This window comes from Macaca fascicularis, chromosome 14, assembly GCF_037993035.2.
Source record: "Macaca fascicularis isolate 582-1 chromosome 14, T2T-MFA8v1.1".
Classification (NCBI taxonomy): domain Eukaryota; kingdom Metazoa; phylum Chordata; class Mammalia; order Primates; family Cercopithecidae; genus Macaca; species Macaca fascicularis.
In genome coordinates this window covers 13,795,824-13,818,407 of record NC_088388.1, presented here as the reverse complement: position 1 = coordinate 13,818,407, position 22,584 = coordinate 13,795,824, and the positions used below count along the sequence as shown (strand labels likewise).

The following is a 22,584-nucleotide window of genomic DNA, read 5'->3' as shown; positions in this document are numbered from 1 at the left end:
TTTGGAATGTCGATGTATATCAAAACATGTAGCACACCCTAAATATATATAATTTTTGTCAAATATACCTCAATAAAGATGGAAAAAAATTGAGATTCAAAGTTAACTACTGATTTTTATAATACAGAGGAATATGGTTAAACAGTAAGTTAGAAAATTCATCAAGTAAAAGTGAGAAACTCCTTTTGAAGGAGGGCAGAAGCACAGTTGAGTTTAGAAAACATAGATTTTGGAGACAGGGCAAGTTGAGTTTACCCCTTCCCCCGTCCCGTATGCCTTTGGGTGACATAACCTTGCTGTTCCTCAGTCTCAGCATTGTAGAACTGTTAAGAGAATAAATGTTAGTGCATGTCAACACAAACAAAACACCTTCTACACAGTTCCTGGAACATAAGAAATATTCCATAAGTTTTAGTTCCTTTATAACTCATGAACATATGTGTAAGGACTTGTTTTGTATATACCATCTATTCTGTGTTTACCATATGTTTGTAAGCAAATTGACAAGAGAGGAGGCCTTCTGGATACAGTACTTTTCACCAGGAAGATGGGGGGCTGGGCATGCTCTAGAATTCTAAAACTCTGTGACTCAACTATGATTCTGAGGTTCTACTACTGAGTAGAGTCATCACTAAGGGCTCATCTCTAAAGGCTCCATGTGACTCTGGTGGAGAGGTAGGCCATGATCTGGGCAGCAATGTTTGCTCACTCTTTCTCTTACTAGAGTTCTGCATTGAATCATGGAGTCACCATCCCAGGAAAAAAGGCCAACTCACGTCATCAATGTAAAACCAAATGAAACTGTATGGACTGCATTTCCCTACAGACCTCATAGCTCTCTGCTGGATTTTCTGAAGGGAGAGCCAAGAGTCTTGGGGGTAAGTCCTCTCCAATCAATAGATCCTCCCAAAGGGGAGGAAAGAAGCTCATTTATTCATGTATGTCTGCAGAGATACCTCTGTGCTATTATTTTCAGGGAGGGAGTTAATTCTACTTTTCCCCCTTCACGTTTCATGAGAAATTAGTACTGATCTTTGAATCCCAGCAGAGGGGGAAGCAAGAAACTAGTATAACTTTTTAAAATATCTCATTGAGGAAGTGACTTCAGGGTGTGGTGGAACCTCCCTTGAAGCTAAGAAACCTTAAGTGCAGAAGTTTGACTTCCCCTTCGTGCTCTTAAAGGAACTGGGAGTGCTTCAAAATCCATATTCAAAGCTCCACAGTGAACCAAATGATAAGGCATATACAACGTTTTTCATCACAAATGCACCCAGGGGAGAGCTGTATGCACAGCCTCCATCCTTTGTACAAACAGCAAAAATCATTACTTGGGGTGCCATAGCCCAGAGATGTGGCCTGGGGACAAAATCTAGACTGCTAGAGAAGTTGCGCCCTGAGAACCACTGCTGCTATTCTTTTCCCTGCAGACTCCTGCAAGCTGATAGGCCCACTGGCCTATTCTCCTCCCTAGTTGGGTCCTTGGATGAAAGGAAGGTGAAATACAAGCTCATCCCAGGTTCTCCACTCATCAGACTTTTAAAACTTTTAGACAACTGGAACAAGCCCCAATTCCAAAAGCCTATACTGAATGCTGGAAAATGCGGGGGTGGGGGCTGTTAGGATAATAATAGGAAACAGGTGAGACAGAAGAAAAACAAAATGTAAAGGTGAATAGTTTGTAGTCCCTGTGCTCAAGAAGCTTATAATCTGGGGGTAGTCAGACACGTACTCAAATCTGTCTGATATAAGATTAATTGGTAACCCCAGGGAGGAGAGAAAATAATAAAGAATAAAAGTGAAGGATTTGAAGTTGAAGGATCCAGGCAAGCAAAGTGAAAAGGAAACACATTGAACTGAGTCTCTTAACAATCTGAGAATGATTGACAAATAAGAGAGGAAGGCATTTGGATGGAGGGAAAAGTGTGCCATGGAGGCACACCCTGAGGGACCTGGGGTAGCCCACAGGGGCTTGGATACTTGTAACCTCATGTACCCATTTCTCTCCTCACAGGCTACCCAGATCCTGCTTGCTCTAATCATTGTGGGCCTTGGAACTATGTTTGTACTTAATTACATCCGTTTCTCCCAAAGATTTCCCCTTGTTGTCCTCACGGGGTATCCATTTTGGGGAGCACTTATTGTGAGTACTTTAGAAGCTTTGGTGAAATTGCTGTAAAGATAGATTTGAACTGCTTCACGTGCTAGGGTAATGAATTCCATAGATACGGCCCTCCAGGAGACCAAAAAAGGCAGTTCCCTTCATGGCAAAAGCAGCAACTCCATTTGGTCATTGCACTACCATCATCATTGTAATAACTACTGTCAGCTGCTTGAAAGTTTCCAAAGCCCTTGTGTGTATAGTAAGACATTTGGTCCTCACTACTAACCCGGGAGATTAGATGCACAAATATCCTACTTTCTCCTTTGCAAATAAGGAAACTGAGCCCAAAAGTAGAGAATAACCAAACATATCTAGCTAGCACTCATGAAATCACAGACTCTGAAAGCTTTAAAAGAATTTTAAGATTATCATCGCTCATCCTCCTTCTTAGCCCCAGAGACAATTTTATGAGTGGCACTCCTCTAGATAATCATATAGCCATAAATATTATTCTTAGTACAATGCTATTTCTATCCATTCTCCACAGCCTGGATTCCTAATTTTGTGCCATAATAGTTAAGGACAGACTCATTATAGCTTCTCCTGCTGTAACATACACTCCTGAGAAGACAGCAATATTACCATCTGTTTTAGTTGTTATATTCTGAGAATCTAGAATCATGCTTGAGGCATAGCGTGCATGAACGAATGAATGAGTCAATCAATCAATCAATGAACAAATAGGTAAAATAATGAATAAATTAGGCCACTATCTCTAACTATTAAAAATCCATAGTCTCTTTTGATAAACAGAAATATTCCATGCCTTTTCTATAATGTGCATTTCAGAAACAACCAGCAGTGTTTTCATTTTCCCAATATACATAATGTAATATTCAACATGATTTTCAAACTTTACATGCCATACTGTAGAAAATCAAACAGACCAACCCCTCACTTTCTCATTTCACAACAGAATTGTCCCAGTGTGACTCTGTGTAATCTGCATGTGTGAGTTAAAATGAGGTTCTGGCCTGCTGCTTTTGAAAACTCTACTTTTCACTTAAAGGATATTTACTGAGCACATACCGTGTCCTCGATAGCATCCTAGGTGCTGAGACTGAGAATACTGGAAAACAGCTCCTCTCTGAGAGAAGTGGTGAATTGTTCTTAGATTTAGACAGTTTGTCATCTAACTGGGAGACTAGACATGAAAAAGTCAAAAGTAACCCCAAATATTTGTTCCTACATTTGTGTCAAGTACTCTAAGAGAAGAGTTCCAGGTGCCATGTGAGGGTTTAACAGAGGACTCACCTGACCACGGAGGTCAGGGAAGTGCTTTCTGCATAGCTGCTCACTAGGCAAAGTGGGAGAAAAGCATCCCTGGCAAAGATAAAGCATGAGCCAAGGGCTTGATGTGGGAAAGAGTAACCAAAAGAAGACCAACGAATCTATCGTGATGGCACAAAATGAGGCTATAAAGGTAGAGTGTAACCAGGTTGTGCCAACCCGTTAGTCATGTTAAGAACATGGAACTTCAATGTGAAAGCATGGGAAATCCACTGAAAATTTTTAAAGAGGATAGAGACATTTGAAGACTTGTTGAAGTATCATTGTGTTTCTCGAGTGAGAAATTAATTCAATTATAACAGTAAACTTAGGAGAATCCAATGAGAGGAGGCTGCAATCACGTGGATGAGGGATGAGGAAGGAGTTTCCCTGAACTAGTTTGGCGGCAATGGAGCTAGAGATGGAAAGCCTTGAGAGTGACTTGGAGGTAGAAATGACAGGACTTGGCAATCCAATGTGGGGAGTGAAGTGGAGGGAGGTATCAAAGGTAACTTTCTGATCTCCGCAAGTCAGCTGCAGATCCTTGGACTCTAAGACCCAGATGTCCCCAAGGTCCAAGTCAGTTCCCACAGGGAAAGTTCCCATCCTCAGAACATTAAAAAAGTAAGGGGCTCCACATGGAGTGACAGAGTTCTCATTTTCCTGAGGTGGCACTAGGTTCTACACTCATGGGAAATGAGGGACTCTGATAACTACACTAGGTATCAGTCCCCGTATCAGCCTTTAGAGGGGTCTTCCTTGAGAAAATCTCCCTTCACCTGCTCAGAACAGGCACAGTTCCTCTTCTTCTCTTCAAGACCCAGAGCTCAGGAATCTTTTTTTGGAGCCCCAGTTGGACCAAACATCTGGGTGGTGTCCTCTGGATCTTAGAGGAGCCTGCTTGTCCCAGCTGACCCTGGCAGAGAGTGCTTGTTCAGTGCTGAGTGAATTCAGCCGAGTTTCTTCCTACCCTACCTATGCCTACCTTCCCTACTCCCTGATGCTCAGGTGGAAAAATTGGATGGTCTTGGAGATTCACAAACAGATATTTTGCGAATCCAAGAGAAATTATATTGCAAGGTGGTCAAACACATCACCTGTTAACTTTTGTCTCTTGTCTTCTTAACAGTTTATTCTTACAGGATATTACACAGTAACCGATACGAAGTCAAAAATTCTGGTAAGTCACTTAAACTACATAAATTTTGAAATCTTCTATTGTTTTCTATCATCTTTATGTATAAAGCCTTTAGTAAAGTTAACTGTCAGGAAAATCTGTACATGTCAAAGTTGCAGTTCAGATCATCCCTATTTGCCAGTGCCACTCTTTGCCCCACAGACATTCTTACACTGGTTCCCATTTCCCTGGTCAAGTAAACTAAAAGAGTTGTTTATGGGAAACCATTCTGTACCCCTGTAATTCACTGTTTGTAATTAGGGGTAATTCCCTGCCCTGCACTCCCAGGACCCAGAAATATTGGACAACTGCTGAAGACATTTTTGGTCATTACAATTGGTGTTATTGGCAACAAGTGAGTAGAGGCCAGGGACATTTCTAAGCATCTAAAATGCACAGGGCAGCCTCCCCACAACACAAAAATTAGACAACGAAAAATGTTTATAGTACCAAGGTTGAGAAACCTTGCTCTAACCAAACTCAATCCTAAGATCTCAGTAATTCTTCCTCCCAATCCTAGCCCTATCTCCAATACCAACCGAGGCTTTTCTTTAGAGCCTGTCCAAGGTCTGGAAAAAAGAGTTTGGGCATCGATGCTGGATTGTTCTAGGATTGAACCAAGGCTATCACTCACTTCTCTGTTAACCTGAAGGGAAAAGTACCTACTTCCAAGGGTTATTTTGAGGGTTTAATGAGACATTACTTATAAAAGGCAGGATGATGCTTAAATGTTCATACTCCTTTCTAACCACTCTGATCTCGTTTAAGGTCCTGGGGATGTGGGCCTCTCTGAAAGTCAGTTTAACTCTGTTCTTATGGTCCTCTGCCAATTTCCTCTAGGGATAGTTACAAGCCATAGAGACATTCTGAGGGGAGGGGGAATAAATGTTTCCACCCCTGCTTATGGAAACACATGCAGACAATGAGGATGAAGCCCCAAATGGTGTTCTCCCTGTATTGACTTCCTTCCAGAGCTGAGAAATAGACTATGGGTAAGGAAAACCTACTCCTGACTCACTGAGAGCTATACAGATGGAGATGGGCAGGAATGATGGGGGCAGGATGCTGATCCAGGCATCAGAAGACCTGACTTTTCATCACAGCTTTTTCACAAACCGTGAAAGTGATTGCTCACAGTCACTTACTTCCTGAAGTCCATTTATCTGTAAAATGGGGATAACAACAAATGTCCTTCCTACATCACAAAAGTATAATGAGAATCAGAAGAGAATAGGCTGGGCATGTTCTTTGTAAAGCCCAATACACATGAGGGATTGATTATCTAGAGATCTTAGTCTGTAAAATGTCCTATGGGAGCCAAAATAGAGTCTTGAGAAAACAAGGGCACTAAAGACCAAGAGAGAGATGGCCTATCTATATGTTCCTGTGCATTTTTCTGCCAAAGTGCCTATTTGCAATTAAAAACCTGGGACTGAGGTAAATATTAAGTCACAAGTACACTTTTGAGGTTTGCCACATCAAGCCACAAACTGTTCCAGAAAGGACTGGCTGTGTAAATGCATCATTGTATTTTCCACCACAGTAGTCATAAGACAATCAATGAAGGTACAGCAAATACCTGATAAATGGAAAGGGGAAGCTTTTCTTTATTTTTCCTTTAAAAGAGTGATATCAGTCCTGGGAGTGGGTAGGAAGGAAAAAATCGGATGATCCCTTTCCTTTAAAGGAACTCAGATATACATACCCCACCCACCCGCTACTCCCTCTCCCACAAAAAATAGGAATGAATAAAAGGAATTGGGTGGGGCAATGTGAAATATTCTTATTGGAACACTGAGTTCAAGAAAGAACACCTTTAAACTCCAGTCCAAATAGGTTAACATCTTTAAATGTTCATGATTCTGTTGATTATCGCTTGAATTCTCCCAGGGAATGACTGTAAACTGCGTGATTGCAGGATGTCACCTCTTTTGTTCATTTTTGTGTCTCCACCAGGGCCTAATGCAGTACTCACACGTATCTGGTGCACATTAAATATTTATGAAATAAATGAATAAATGGGTACTACCCTAAAAGGTGACACATTCACATTTTTAAAGGCAGCAATTGAGATTCCAAGAGATTCGGTTGCTTGCATAAGGTCCCAATGAAACTTGGACTTGAAATGAGGTTTCATTTCCAAGCAAATGTATTTGCTAACACATTGTACTGCTTCCAGATTATGAAAGATGGTGGGGATAAAACGAGATAAAATGGGATGAAATGAACATTTTCTTTAGCATTAGCCATAGAGCATCCTTGGCCCATTCTAAAACTTGGTTTGTCTTCTGACTTTAATGAGTCAGAATTTAGTTTATTAAGCCTTCCAATCATACTGACCTGATGGAACAACTCTTCCCTGAGAAGTATCTGGAAAGAGAAAAGCATTAAGAATTTCTTACAAGGTATTTTTGCTTTGGTTTTGATTTTGTTTATTTTATTATTTTTTAATTATCTTTCAGGGTCAAGGTGTCACGAGCATGAATGTTATCAGTTCCTTGGTTGCGATAACTGGGATTACTTTAATCATTTTCAGCTATAGACATCAAGACAAGTACTGCCAGACGTCTTCTGTTGAAGAAATATGTGTTTTGGGTAGAACTCTTTTCATTGTAAGTGGTCTTATTTTGCATGATGAATCTCTAAAATCTTATGTGAACTGTGTCCGTGATGTAATGATTCATTGATTTTTATTTTATTAACTGAAGTTGTGTGAGCATTTGAACTGACGGTTGAGAAGGGTACTGTGGGGTTATTGTTGTAATGATTAAGGAGCGATATTTTCTGGACTTGAATCCTGTTCGCATAAGTTTGTTACCTTGGCCTAATATTGTATTCCCTCTAAGACTTGGTTTTCCTCAAGTGGAAAATGAACATAATAAGAATGCTTACCTCATGGGTTGTTGTGAGGATTGCTTAAATTAAAACAGTACCTTGCACGGTTAAATAGTTAATAGGTTTAGCTAATACAATTATTATGGACACAGATTGAATTAAATATTACTGTTTCAGCATTAATGAACAAAATGATCTAAAAGTTTGCTCAATAACACTAAGATCAAAATACAGTGGGGGAAGGTATTTAGAAGTCATTTAATTAAGTAAGGATTTTTATAAGCTTCAGACATACATTATTTCACATAATTGTAGCAATTTTATTCATTAAAGCAGATGAGAGATCTTTTACCAGGAAATGTAATTGTCTGTACAATTTAAAGTGTTTATCTAACAAGTAATCAATGACATTATTTTTAAGCATGTCAGTGACTCCAATAGGCCTTTCTCTCTAGTTCCCTAAGCAAGTCCTGGGGTTTTATTTTATTCCTATCAGCTATATCTTGAGGCTTGGGTTCTACAATTTGAAGACTATTTGAATCTGCTGAAGGGAAATAAAGTGGAATCACAGAAAATGGTCTTCCTCGGTAAATAAGAAATGAGAAGCTAGCTCCTGAATACAAGAGTTTATTTAATCCTCACAATCACTCAGTGAGATGGTCCTAGGGACCCTCTCATGTGTTCTGAGATAAATTCTGAAATTAGGCTTATGAGAGATTACTAAAGAAAGCCAGAAAACAACATAAGCAATAAAACCCTGTTCTAAGTGGGCCAAGAACATAAGACAATATTATAATTCTTGGCCATTGCCGAATGGACAGGAGCCTACTACTGTTTGTTATGTTGGTATATACAAGGAAGAACTTGTATATACAGAAAGGGTTAAATCTCCAGATATAGGAAATTCTGCTATTTCCTACTCTCCATGGATGGATATTGCAAGATTAGTTACCTGCATACAGAACCATGAACAGTCTCTTCCTGGTTCTCACTTATATAACTTAACAATTTCTTGCTGTAACCCAAACATCATAAGCTAAAAGAGCCAAAACAGTGGGCTTTAGATGTCCCTTGGACTGACCCCTGTCCTAAAGACCAATCTATTTTCTATACTGTGGCCAGAGTAATCATTTAAAAATATAAATCTGAGCAATTACTTAATGGCTTCCTGTAAAACATCTGATGATTAAGACCCATATCTTAAGGGCCTTACCAAACCCTGTAACACCTATCCTACCCACCTTTCTGACATTATTCCAGGACTTCATTCTTCTCACTCCACACTCCGGCCACTTCCTAGAATCCCTTAATGTGTCAAGTATCCACGGCCCCAAGATGATCATAGGATCAGCTTCTTCCTGCTTTGAAGGGTCACCAGGCCAGTTACACAATTAACTCATCCTCATACTTAAATCTCAACTGAAATATCACTTCTTTAAGTTCTTCCTGACCACACCTCTACGCTCATATCTGCATAGACCCCCATTATAGTAGTGCATTGCTCGCAATCCTTCTTCACAGCATTTATCACAATTTAGTTAAGTAAATAATTCCCTAATTACTTCTTATTGTCTGCCTCCCTTACCATGATGTAAGTTCCACAAAATCCAAGACCAGGTATATCTTGTTCAATGGAGAAAGTGAGTAAATTGCATACAATGGGGTCTTCATACATTTCAGTTTTACCAACACATATTGAATATCTAAGATTTTTGGTGTACTGCAGGGAAACCAAGATTCAGAAATACACTGGGTTCAAGCAATTCTCCTGCCTCGGCCTCTCGAGTAGCTGGGATCACAGGCATGCACCACCAGGTCCAGCTACTTTTGTATTTTTAGTAGAGACGGGGTTTCTCCATGTTTGTCAGGCTGGTCACGAACTCCCAACCTCAGTTAATCTGCCTGCCTTGGCCTCCCAAAGTGCTGGGATTACAGGCATGAGCCACCACGCCCAGCCCGACCTTGGATCCACTTTAACCCAGGTCTTCCTGTCTTCATAGTTTAAACTTTTGAGGCACCATAAGGTACCATGTTACTTCTCAATCTAAACATTACCTTAAAGCAAAATGGGCAAAATGGCAATCTGTGGGCTACATCCAGCCTGTACGTATGTTCTATCTGGCTTTTTAGGGAAAAACAAACAAAATAGGCATTATGGTATCCATGTTCCTACAGGACAACAATTGGCTGGAATTGATGCCTCCTATGAATGCTATTACTCTCTACTGTCTCCTTGTTTAGTTCACAATGGTTGCCCAGCTCCCATGGACACTGGAGTTTGTTATCCCTGCCTTATCAGAAAGACATAAGATGAAACTTGCGCATGTCTGATGGCTACAGAACCATCCAACATATAGTTTTCCCATACTTGGTGATACAGTGTAAGGGGTTCTCAGCTTACATATTTAAAATAACCACTCTCATTTCAAATGCCATTTATTTCTCCTCATTATTTGCAGGGAATTTTGTCAGTCTTACTGATCATCAGCATAGCAGAGCTCAGCATCTCTGTGACTATTGCATCCTTTAGAAGCAAGTGCTGGACACAGTCAGATGAGGTATGTTCTGATGTCTCTTAATATTATTAAGAGAACAGGTGCCTGTTCCTGTTGGGATACTGCACACGATGATGTCTGGTTTATTAGCAGGAAGAGCAGCAAGCTCAGATGCTGAAGTAAAACATCTAAATTTAGGAAGGTCAGAGAGGCGCAAGCTTAAGATTGAAGCTCACCCCACCCTCTGAAACAACTATGCTTTCCCTTCTTGTACTATCTGCTTTATACTCAGTCATCTTTGTTCAGACATAGCTCTTTATGTCCCTGCCAAAAATATGTAATATCAGACTTAATGGGATCCCAAGTTACTGTGACATGGGGTGTGTATTCTTGGATCATAAGATGTGTGACACAGTTCCACCACCAGAAAAGAGGTAGGGAAAAAACCTATTAATACTGATACTACATAGTATTTACAATAATTGTTATAGTTTATATTTACAGAATTCTGACTATGTCAGTCACTGTTTTAATCACTGAGCACCAACTTAATCTTAACAAAACTATAACATCCTTATTTTATATATGAAGGAAGTAAGGCACAAAGAGGCTGAATAACCTCTCCAGTATCATATAACATCAGGATTCTGACCCTCGTGGTGTGTCTCCAGAGCCTGCCTGCTAAGTCCCCAATACCAGTACAGGCCTTGTGATTCGTGGAGTTTTCATTTCTCTCTTCTTGTTTACATCAACTTTGTAGAAGTATCATTTATAAACAACAAAATGTACCTATGTTGAGTTACCATCACAATCAAGGTATATAGTGCATTCCTATCATCCCAAAAGGTTCACTGAACCCCTTTGCAGTCAATGTCCTCATCACCTAGATTGGTTTTGACTTTCCAAAATTTCATACTCATGGAATCATAAGTAAGTACTCTCTGTATATGGCTTCTATGGCTTCTTCCACACAGAAATATGTTTTTGAGAGTCATCCATGGTGTTGCCTCTATCAAGAATCCATTCCCTTTATGTATGGGTACATCACAATTTGTTTATCAATTTACCTTTTTTTTTTTTGAGTCGAGACCTCACTCTATCACCCAGGCTGGAATGCAGTGGCACTATCTCGGCTCACTGCAGCCTCAATCTCCTGGACTCAAGCAACGCTTCCACCTCAGCCTCCCAAATAGCTGGGACTGCAAGCATGCGCCACCACCCCCAGCTAAATTTTTTTTTTGTATTTTTTTGTAGAAATAGGGTTTTGTCATGTTGCCCAGGCTGGTCTCAAACTCCTTGGCTCAAGTGATACACCCACTATGACCTTCCAAAGTTCCGGGATTACAGGTGTGTGGCACTGCTCCCGGTCCATTTACCTTTTGATGGGTATTTAGATTGTTTAAAGTTCTGAACTATTATCAATAAGTTACTGAGAATATTTGAGTTCATATGTTTATGTGGACATATTTTTGTTTCTCCTGGAGTGTTGCATCTAGGATTTGATTGTGAGATCGTATGGTAACCAGATGTTTCACTTTATAAGAAAATATCCAACAGTTTGTCAAAGTGGCTATATTGCTTTCCATTCTCATCAACAATGTGTGGGAGGGACAGTTGCTCCACATCATCATGAACACTTGAAACTGTCAGTTTTATCAATAATTTAGCTATTTTAGTGCGTATGTAGTGGCACCTCATTGTAGTTTTAATTTACATTTCCCTGATGACTAATGATGATGAGACTCTTGCTATATGTTTATTATCCATTTGTGTATCCTCTTTTGAGATGTATGTTCAAATATTTAGCTGTATTTTATTGGAATATCATCATCTTATTGGCCTTATAGCAGCCTAATTAATTCTTAATACAAATCCCTTACAAATATTTGTTTCACTCTGTGATTTGCCTTTTCATTTCAATAGCTTCTTTCAAAAAACTAAATTTGATGAAGTTCCATTTATCATTTTTGCTTTTATGGTTATGGTTTTTTTGTGTGTTGTTTAACAAAGTTTTCCCTACCCCCAAGTCATGAAGGTTTTCTTCTCTCTTTCCTACAGAAGTTTTATCATTTCAGATTTTCTGTTTACATGTATGGTCCATTTTAACTTAACTTTTGCATACAGTTGTAGGGTAAGGTTAGAAGTTAATGCACATCCCCCCCCAATGGAGATATCCAGTTGTTATAACGCCATTTGTTGAAAATGCAATGCTTTCCTCCAGCACTGTGGTATTTTTGTTCAAAATCAATTTACTTATTACTTATTTTAGGTCTCTTCTGGATACTTGATTTTGTTCCTCTGGCCAATATGTCTATCCTTGCACGTATTCTACACTCTCTTAATTTCTGTACCTTTAGAGTAATTCTTCTGCATTGTGGTGAAATATATATGACATAATATTTATCATTTTAGCCATTTGTTCAAATCATTGAATACATTATTAATGTTGTGTAACTCTCACCACTATCTATGCCCAAAAATTTTTCATCATCCCCAACACAAACTCTGTACCACGAAACAATCACTCCCTGATTCTCCTCCCAATTGCCCCTGGTATCCTCTATCCTACTTTCTATATTATGGATTTGCCTTTTCTAGAGACCTCATATAAGTGGAATCTTACAATATTTTTCCTTCTCTAACTGGCTTATTTGAATAAGCATAATATTTTCAAGATTAATCCATGTTGTAGCATACATCAAAATTTCATTCCTTCTATGACTAAATAAAATTCCATTTTGTGTATATACCACATTTTGCTTAGCCATTAATTTGTTAATGGACACAGAAATTCCTGCCTTTTGCATATTGTGAATAACGCCGTTATGAACATAGGTGTAAAAATATCTCCTCAAGTCCCTGTTTTCAATTCTTAGGATACATATTTAAGAGTGAAATTGCTGGGTCATATGGAAGTTCTATGTTTAATGTTTTGAGAAAATGCCAAACTGTTTTTCACATTGGTTGCACCATCTTACATTTCCACCAGTAGGGTACAAGGATTCTAATTTCTCCACATCTCCATCAATACCAACCAACAGGGGAAAAAGGAGAGCAATTATTTTCAATTTTCAATTTATGATTGACACATGGTAATTGTACTATATATAGGGTGCAGTGCGATGCTTCAATGCATGTTACATTTTCTAACGATCAAATTATGGTAATTACCACATTCATCACTTTAAACATTGATCATTTCTTTGTAGTGACAACATTCAAAATTTTCTCTTCTAGCCTCCTGGAAATATACACTACATTGTTACTTGCTATAGTCACGCTACTATGTATAGAACTTATTCTTACTATCTATAGTAAGTAAGTGGGAACTTATTCTTCCTGTTTATAATTTTATACCCATTGACCAATCTTTCCTGGTCCTCCCAACCTCCCTACCTTCCCTAGCCTCTGCTAACCACTATTCTAGTCTTCACTTCTATGAAATCAACTTTTTTAGATTCCAAATCTGAGTGAGATCATGCAGTGTTTGTCTTTCTCAGCTTGGCTTATTTCACTTAATATAATGTCCTCCAGGTTAATTCATGTTGCCACAAATGGCAGACTTACATTCTGGTTTATGGCTGAATAGTATTCCACTGTTTGTGTGTGTGTATACATTATATATGTAATATATAATGTATGTATAATATACATATATTACATTTTCTTTATTCATTTATCTGTAGATAAGCATTTAGGTGGATTCCTTATCTTGGCTCTTGTGAATAGCACTGCAATAAATATGGGAGCACTGATGTTTCTCCAACTGTCTTCATTTCCTTTGAATATATACCCTGTAATGGGATTGCTGGATCATATTTGTTTTTATCACGGCCATCTTTCTTTTCTTTTCTTTCTCTTTCTTTTTTCCCTCCCTCCCTTTCTTTCTTTCTCTTTCTTTCTTTCTCTTTCTTTTTCTTTCTTTCTCTCTCTCTCTTTCTTTCTTTTTCTTTCTTTCTTATACAAAGACTCTGTCACTTAGGCTAGAGTGGCACAAGATCACAGCTCACCACAGCCTCAAACTCCTGGGCTCAAGCGATCTTCCTGTCTCAGTCTCCTGAGTAGCTGGGACAAAAGGCATGTGCCACCACACCCAGATAAATTTTTATTTTTGTAGAGACAAGGTCTTGCTATGTTGTCAGGGCTGGTCTTGAACTCCTGCCTTTAAGCCATCCTTCCACCTTGGCCTTCCGAACTGCTGGGATTAAAGGCATGAGTCACTGCACCCAGCCCGACATAATGGCCATCTTAGCGGGTATGAAGTGGTATCTTACGCTTTTGATTTGCTTTTACCTAATAATTTCATGTTGAGCATCCATGTACACATCTTCTTTGGAGAAATATTTTTTATGGTATTGCCTGTTTCTTAATTGGGCTGGTTTTTTTGTGGTTGTTGTTGAATTATAGAGTTCTTTATATATTCTGGATCTTAGTCCCTTAGTAGATAAATGATTTGCAAATATTTTCTCCTATTCTGTAGGTTGTCTTTGCACTTTCTTGACGACCTTTTGATGCACAAAAGTTCTTTATTTTTATGAACTATAATTAATCTATTATTTTGTTGTTGTTTTCTGTGCTTTTCTTGTCACATCCATGAAATTATTCCCAAATTGTCATGAAGATTTCTTCCAATTTTTTTTCCATGAAATGTATAGTTTTAGCTCTTAGGCTCAGTGTTTGATTGATTTTGAATTACTGTTTGTATATGGTATAAAGTAAGGGTTCAACTTTATTATTTTGCATGTGGATGCCCAGTTATTCCAGCATATGTTGAAAAGATTCCTTTCCCCACTGAATATCTTAGTGTCTATGTTGAAAACTGATTTACTATATATGTGATATATGTGAGCATTTATTTCTGAATGATTCCATTGGTCTATATATCTTCCCTTATGCCAGGTAATATATTGGTTTTTTAGTTTTGTTTTGTTTTGTTTTTAAGATGGAGTCCTGCTCTGTCGCTCAGGCTGGAGTGCAGTGGTGAAATCTCAGGTCACTGCAAACTCTTCCTCCTGGGTTCAAGCAATTCTTCTGCCTCAGCCTCCCGAGTAGCTGGGACTATAGGCGCATGCCACCGTGCCAGGCTACTTTTTGTACTTTTAGTAGAGACAAGGTTCACCATATTGGCCAGGCTGGTCTCGAGCTCCTGACCTCAGGTGATCCACCTGTCTCGGCCTCCCAAAGTGCTAGGATTACAGGCATGAGCTACCGTGCCTGGCCCCATGTTGTTTTAATTAGTGTAGCTTCATAGTATGTTTCAAAGTTGGAAAGTATAATCACTCAAAGTTTATTATTCTTTTTCATTGTTGTTTTGGCTATTCAGGGCCTCTTAAAATTCCATATGAACTTGAGGATCCATTTTTCCATTTCTGGGAAAAAGACTGTTGGAATTTTGATAGAAATTGTATTGAATCTGTATATTTCTTTGAGCGGCGCTGACATCTTAACAATTTCAAATCTTGTTATACATGAACACAAGATGTCTTTTCATTTATTTAGGTCTTTAATTACTTTCAGCAATGTTTTCTATTTTTTAAGCATAGAGGTCTTTCATGCCCTTGGTTAGATTTATTCTAAAGTATATAATTATTTTAGGTGGCATTATAAATGAAATTGCTTTTTAAATGTTCTTTTTATATTGTTTATTGCTGTTATACAGAAACAACAATGGTTTTTTTGGGTTGCTGTTATATCTTCAACCTTGTTGAATTCCTTTATTAGGTCTAGTAACTTTCTTGTGGATTTGGGAGGATTTTCTATATAGGAAGATCATGTCATCTGAAAATAGAGATGGCCTTAATCTCTTCTTTTCTAATTTGGATGAATTTTATTTCCTTTTATTTTCTAATAGCTCTAGCTAGAGCTTTTAGTACAATATTGAATAGCAGCACTGAAAGAAAGCATTCTTATACAGTTCCTGATCTTAGGGGGAAAGCTTTTAATCTTTCACCACTGAATATGAAATGAGCTGTGTGTGTTTTAAAAATAAACTTTACATATTGAGGAATTTTCCACCTCTTCCTAGTTTTATAAGAGGTTTTCTCATGAAAGGCATTTCATCAAATGCCTTTTCTACTCCAAGTGAGATGATTGTGTGTGGGTTTTCCAACATTATATTAATGTGATGTATTACATTTGTTGATTTTCTTATTGTACCATCCTTGTATTTTGCTTATGAATTTCACTTCATCATAGAATAATCCTTTTCAAATATTTTGTTGGCAATTTTTATATCTACACTTATAAAGGATATTAATCTGTAATTTTCTTTTCTTGTGACATAATTATCTGGTTTTGGTGTCAAGGTAATGGTGGCCTCATAGAATGCGTTAGGCAATTTTCCCTTCTCTTCAAGTTTTCAGAAGAGTTTGAGAATAATATTTTTTTTCTTTACATTTTGGTGGAATTCACTGGTGAAGCCATCTGATCCAGAAGTTTCCTTTGTTGGGAAGTTTTAGATTACAAATCTTTTTACTTGTTACGGATCTGTCAAGATTTTCTATTTCTTCTTGAATCATTTTAGGTAATTTGTGTGTTGCAAGGAATTTGCCCATTTCTTATACAGTATCTGATTTTTTGGGACACAATTTTTTATAGTATTCTTTTACAATACTTTTTCTCTCTATAAGGTCAGTAATAATGTCCTCACTTTTATGTCTTGTTTTAGTTGTTTTATTGTCTTTTTGCCTTTCAGTATATGTAAAGGTTTATCAATTTTGTTGATCTTTTAAAATAATCAACATTTGGGTTCATTGATTTTCTCTATTGTTTTTCAGTTCTCTATGGAGATTTCTCTTCTGCCCCACTAAAATTGTGCTAGAGTGATTCTCGAAATCAGATAGTGTAAATCTTCCAACTTTGTTCTTTTTCAAAATTGTTTTGGCTGTTCTAGGTCATATGAATTTCCATATAAGTTTTAGAATTAGTTTATTGATTCCTACAAAAATCTTGCTGGGATTTTGGTTGGAATTGTACTGAACCTATAGATAATTTATAAACAATTTACTTCCTAGTAATATGTAGTCTTCTGATCCATGTCCATGAAACATGTCAATATTTTCTTACATCTCATTTCATTTCACTCAGCATTATTTTATTATTTTCAATGTATAAGTCTTATGCATACTTTGTTAAATCTATCTGTAATTATTTCATTTTTTCTTGATATTGTACATAGTATTTTAAATTTACTTTTAAATGTTCATTCCTACATATAGAAATGCAATTTATTTTTATATACTGGTCTACTATGACCTTTCTAAACTAACTTATTAGTTCTCATAGTTTTTTTTTAATAGAGTTCCTAGAATTTTCTTAGTAGATAACCATTTTAAATATTAATAAAGACATTTTTACTCCCAAACTTTATGCCTCATTCTTCTTGCCCTATTACACTGTGTAGCCTCCAATACAATGTTTAAAATAAGTGATGAAAATAGTCAATCTTTCCTTTTTCTTGATCTTAGGATGAAAATGTTCAACATTTCACTCTTAAATATGATGTTATTTGTAGGTTTTTTACAGAGCAAATTTACTCTGTTATGAAGATTTTTAAAAATCATGAATGGGTATTGGCTTTTGTCATTTTTCATCTTATGCTTTCACCTTTATTGTATTATTTGTATACTATACAACTAGAGGAGAGTACAAACCCTGTTTTAAGCCCTTTAGAAACAATATTAAAGTAAGTTACTCATACTAAATTACTTTTCAATTGAATTCAGTGAATACAGATCTTTAATCCACTAATGGCATAGTAACATGCAAAGTACAACAGGGAATTCAAAAATAATAAAATATGTACCTTGATCTCAAGAAAAGGAAAGGAAAAGTGAACTCTACATTTACAGAGAAATTTCTCTGTGCCAGTTTCTGTGCTTGACAGTATTATTTCACATGATCTTTAGTCATAGCCACCCTGAAGTAGGAAAAAGGTGGTTATTAATACAAGCAGCATAGATCAGAGAGGAAAGCACAGGACCTTGGATTCAACTACAATGTTTAAATCCTTCCTAGGTAAACAGCTCTATGATACTGGTCTGGTTATTTAACATCTCTGAACCTCAGTTGCCTCAATTCTAAAAGAAGGATAATAACTTTATAGGGATGTCATACCAATTCTTTGGGATGACTTTGGAACTTTGTCTAGCATCTGGTAATCACTGAGTTCTCATTAATGATGAGGAAATTTAAAATCATAGCACTTAAGAGCTCGAATAAACAGAGAAACTATAATTCATTCTTCCAAACCTCTTTTTAAATGAAAGAATAAATTAAAATTCACATGGAACAAAAGTTTGAGGATTCTTAGAAATATAAAAATCTCTTCCAAAGTACCATTTATACTCACATAAATAGTCCTTCAATAGAGATGAAATATAGGTGTGAAAAACTAATTAGGAGAGTGGGAAATACAATGTATTATGTAAGAGAATGTGCAGATTCTCAATCTAGGCCTGCTATTAGCCCAACGAGGTAAGCATAATTAATTCATTCAATCACTGAGTTCTGATCCACTTCATCAAATAGAACAAGTAGTCTATTCTGACTCCATGAATTACCTCAGAAAGGTGTAACTCATGGAGTCAGAATAAAAAGCAGTAGGTTGTGCTTCAGTAACAACCTCCTAAAAATTATAATAATAACATGAGAACTAATGGAAAGCATTGCAGGTTGTATCAGATGCTGTCACTTAGCTGTTTAAAAAACTCCAATAGCTTTCTCTTATTTGTAAAGGAAAGTCCAAATTTCCTAGCCTAGCATACCATCTAATAATATCAGCAATATCTAACTGTTCACCCTCTGCCATCACACCATGCTGTATCACAAGCTTGTGTTTTTGTACCCGCTATTCCACTGCTGCTTCTACCTGGATTCTGACTCCTGTCTTATTTCATCTTACTGTCTATGCCTGAGTAATTCCTACTCAGTTGTTAAGATATAGATTAAATATTGCCTCTTCTGTAAAGCATTTCCAGGTTGTCTCAGAATCAGGTCATCTTCTATGTTTCCATAAAGCACTAAGTATCTATTTATACAATTGCATTTGCTGAATTGTATTACTATTATCTATTTATATGTTGATGTACAGATAATTGTGAGCACCTTAAGGGAAAAACCCACATATAACTGTCTTTGATTCCCAGCATTTAATTCATCTAGGTGATCAATAAACCATTACAGATTAAGCATGAATATATGAATATTGACTAGATGATATAAAATGTCTCAGAAGCTTTATAATATTAAGTATGGGAGGAATTTTTGAGGCAATCTTAATCAAATTCCTCTGTTTAATATTTGAAAAACTAAAAGGTGATGACTTTTCTAAAATAACACCAATAAGTTGATGGTAAAGGCAGGGCTGGCATTTGTTTTCTGCCTTCTCATTTAGATGTTATTTCCTATCTACTGTCTTAAGTCAGAGATGAAAAGTAACTTGGAAAAAAAAATCAGACATTATTCTGTCATATTAATTACTCTCATCCTTGGTTTTATAGGTTCTGTTTTTCTTGCCTTCGGATGTTACTCAAAATAGTGAACAACCTGCCCCAGAAGAAAATGCTCAATTACAATTTGTGCTTCAAGAAGAGTTTTCCAGTGATGATTCAACAACATATGCACACTCTGTTTTCTTTGGAGGCTATGCTTTCTTCAAGTTAAGACTCTCTAGAAGTCCTTTAGTCTCCCAACCAGGTAATAAAAGTACGGAATTTGTGCCAGATGAACAAAAGCAAAGTATCCTTCCATCTCCCAAATTTTCAGAGGAAGAAATTGAACTAAAACCTTTGCCTCCTACATTAGAGGAAAAGCCCTCAGAAAATATGCCCATTCAGCTAGACTCTACATTTAAACAAATGAAAGATGAAGATCTACAATCTGCTATTGTACAACCTTCCCAAACGCAAACCCAGTTTCCGCAGGACCAAGCTGTGTCACTCCAAGTTTTTCCATCCCATTCTATACTAAAACTCGAAGATCTACCACCTGAAGACTTGCCATCCCAAGCTCTACCAGTAGAAGGCCTGTCAGAACAATCCATGCCATCTAGGTCTACAACATCCCATGACAAACAGTCTTATAATCTGACAGCTAATGACCTGCCCCCTCAAGGCATACTATCCCAAGACACACCACCTCAAGATATGCTGTTGCCTGACATGACATCCCAAGACATGAAATCCCTAGATATGCTATCTCAAGACACATCATCCCACAACATGCCACCCCAAGACACACCTTCCCAAGATATGCTATCCCAAGCTCTATCAGCACATGCCATATTACCTGAAGCCTCAACACCCCATATTATGCAGTTCCCTAAAATACAACAGCTACTTCAGCAGCCCCCAGATCTTCAACCAGAAAACACCGAACCTCAAAACCAGCAAATTTTACAAATGTCATATCAAGATATTAGATCAGAAGTTACGGAAGAGACCAAAGAATGGAAATCTGAGGAGGGACTCCATAGAAGAAAATCCTCAAGACGGTATTCCTTAAACCAGCAAACCAAAGCCTTGCAATACTTAAGGAGATATTCTTTAGACATGCAAACCAAAGGCCATAAATCCTCAAAGAGGCATTCCTTAGATCAGCAAAGCAAAGGCTGGCAATCTACAAAGCGGAAATCCTTAGACCAGCAAATCAAAGACTGGCTATCCCCAAAGAGGCACTCCATAGATAAGCAAGTTCAACTTAATCAAACTACAGAGCAACTCCCAGATCAACAAGCTGAAGATCAGCAAGCCAAAGGGGAACAATACCCAGAAGGACAATCTAAAGATGGACAAGTTAAAGACCAGCAGACTGATGAGGAGGAACCCTCAAAGAAGCAAATCCAGGATCAGCAAACCGAAGACCAGCAGACCCAAGAGAAGAAATCCCTGAAAGGACAATCCCAAAATGTTCGAGCCGAAGGACAGCAAGCTCAGGTGGAGAAAGTGCCAAAACTGTTATGCCAAGATTCAGAATCCCAAATACAGCAATACCAATACTGGCAATCCCCACAAAGGCAGTCTCCAGACTGGACAACCCAAAACTGTCAATCTTTTGGCCAAGAATCCCCTGAATGGATAACTCAAGGCTGGAGAAACAAAGATTATAAAGCAAGAGAATGGCAATTTGAAATGCAGCCCTGGCAAACACAGGATCTATTAGAGAAAGAAGCCCTAAAGCAGATAGCTCTATACCGAGAAGTCCAAACCCAGCACACAACAGCCCAACATAACCTAGAATGTCAAGCCAGTCAAGATAAAGACCAAGAAGACCTTCAATCCAGAGTTACACAGAAAGGAGATATATATACTAGAGACATCAAACCAGGGGACATGAAATGTACAGGGCAAGCCTCAGGAGACCTGCAATCAGAAAACGTGAAGCCAGATTTTCATTCTTCTTCTGGCCAAAGCTCAGTACAAGACACGTGTATAGGCTATTTGTCCCATCTAGATTCAGAACAAGATGTGCAGCCAAACACTTCAGCTTCCTCAAATTCATATAAAGAAGATGTGAATGTAACTTCTACTTCATGTGATCCAAAAGAGCAACAGCAATCTGAAGACTCTGACTAACATGCAGAATCTACCCAAGTGCCTCACTGCCCCCATTAATGGAATTAAATTAGGGAAAAACAATATTGTCACCTCCAACCTGCATACTCAATTGTGGTTGCTACCTAATTAGCTTACAAAAAAATGAAGGGCATGCTGAGCACTCAATTTGTTCTTACTTAAAATAAAATGACAACAAACCAAATGTTAACACTGTACCATCACTTTATGTATGTGAAGAAATAATTCACATGTATACTCCTTGTCATCAAAGTTAGTGCTTCAGTTTATAATCACGATTTCATCTTATAACTTAATATCTAATGGCCCTACTTTGGTGTGATCCTAGTATTTTTCATCTCCTCCTTTTGGCATTATAGGAGTTCAGAATATCAACCACAGGGAAGTCTGTGAAGGCTCTCTAAGGGTTCAGGAACCAAAAGAGTCAGCAAGAAACAACAATTTCTCCCATTTCCCTGTCTTGCTGTTTCCAATCCTCTTATTTACCCTCCCTCCTCATATCTATGTTGAGGATATATGGACTGAGTTTGTTCAATTGTTAATGAGGTAGAATGTGGCAATGAATACAGAATGTGACAGATGGAGTGGGAGGGATTAAGAGATATCTAGAGATAGGAAAGTAGAAATTAGGGAAGAACAGAGATGCAGATGTCATAATAGAAAATATGACATAACGTATTATATTGAGTGAAGCTTCAGCTCCCTTCTTTATGCCTGCATTTACTGATTCTAATTTCTCAACCCTTATGATACATAATTTCATCCTCTGTCATCAAAGGAAATTATGTTATCAAAAGCTATCCATTACCTCAATCTTCCAAGCCTAATCATGTGCTATCAAAAGCTATCAGTTACCTCAATCTTCTAAGCCTAATCATGTAAAGTTTGACTCCTAAAATTGCCAGCATTATTTCTACAATATTTTTTTCCCTTGTGCACTGGCCAGATGTAGAGAATCTAGGATCCACAAGATCTTGAGTCGCTAGAGAATGGAGCCTGGTCCATAAATCATGGTGTAGATTACTTCCAATTTGAATATTCAACTGGATTGTGGTCTAAAAGAAAAACCCGCAT

The 22,584-nt window shown here is 37.6% G+C and overlaps 1 protein-coding gene across 1 annotated transcript; it reads left to right on the top strand.

The window, feature by feature from the left end:
- The first annotated feature begins 621 nt into the window (after positions 1-621).
- MS4A14 (membrane spanning 4-domains A14) lies at positions 622-21,144 on the top strand. Its single transcript, XM_005577728.5, is given in 7 exon segments — positions 622-878; positions 2,012-2,140; positions 4,560-4,610; positions 7,070-7,219; positions 9,902-10,000; positions 19,438-20,943; positions 20,945-21,144. Coding segments are annotated over 7 exon segments (2,145 nt in total). The 5' UTR covers positions 622-740; the 3' UTR covers positions 21,017-21,144.
- The last annotated feature ends 1,440 nt before the right edge of the window (positions 21,145-22,584 follow it).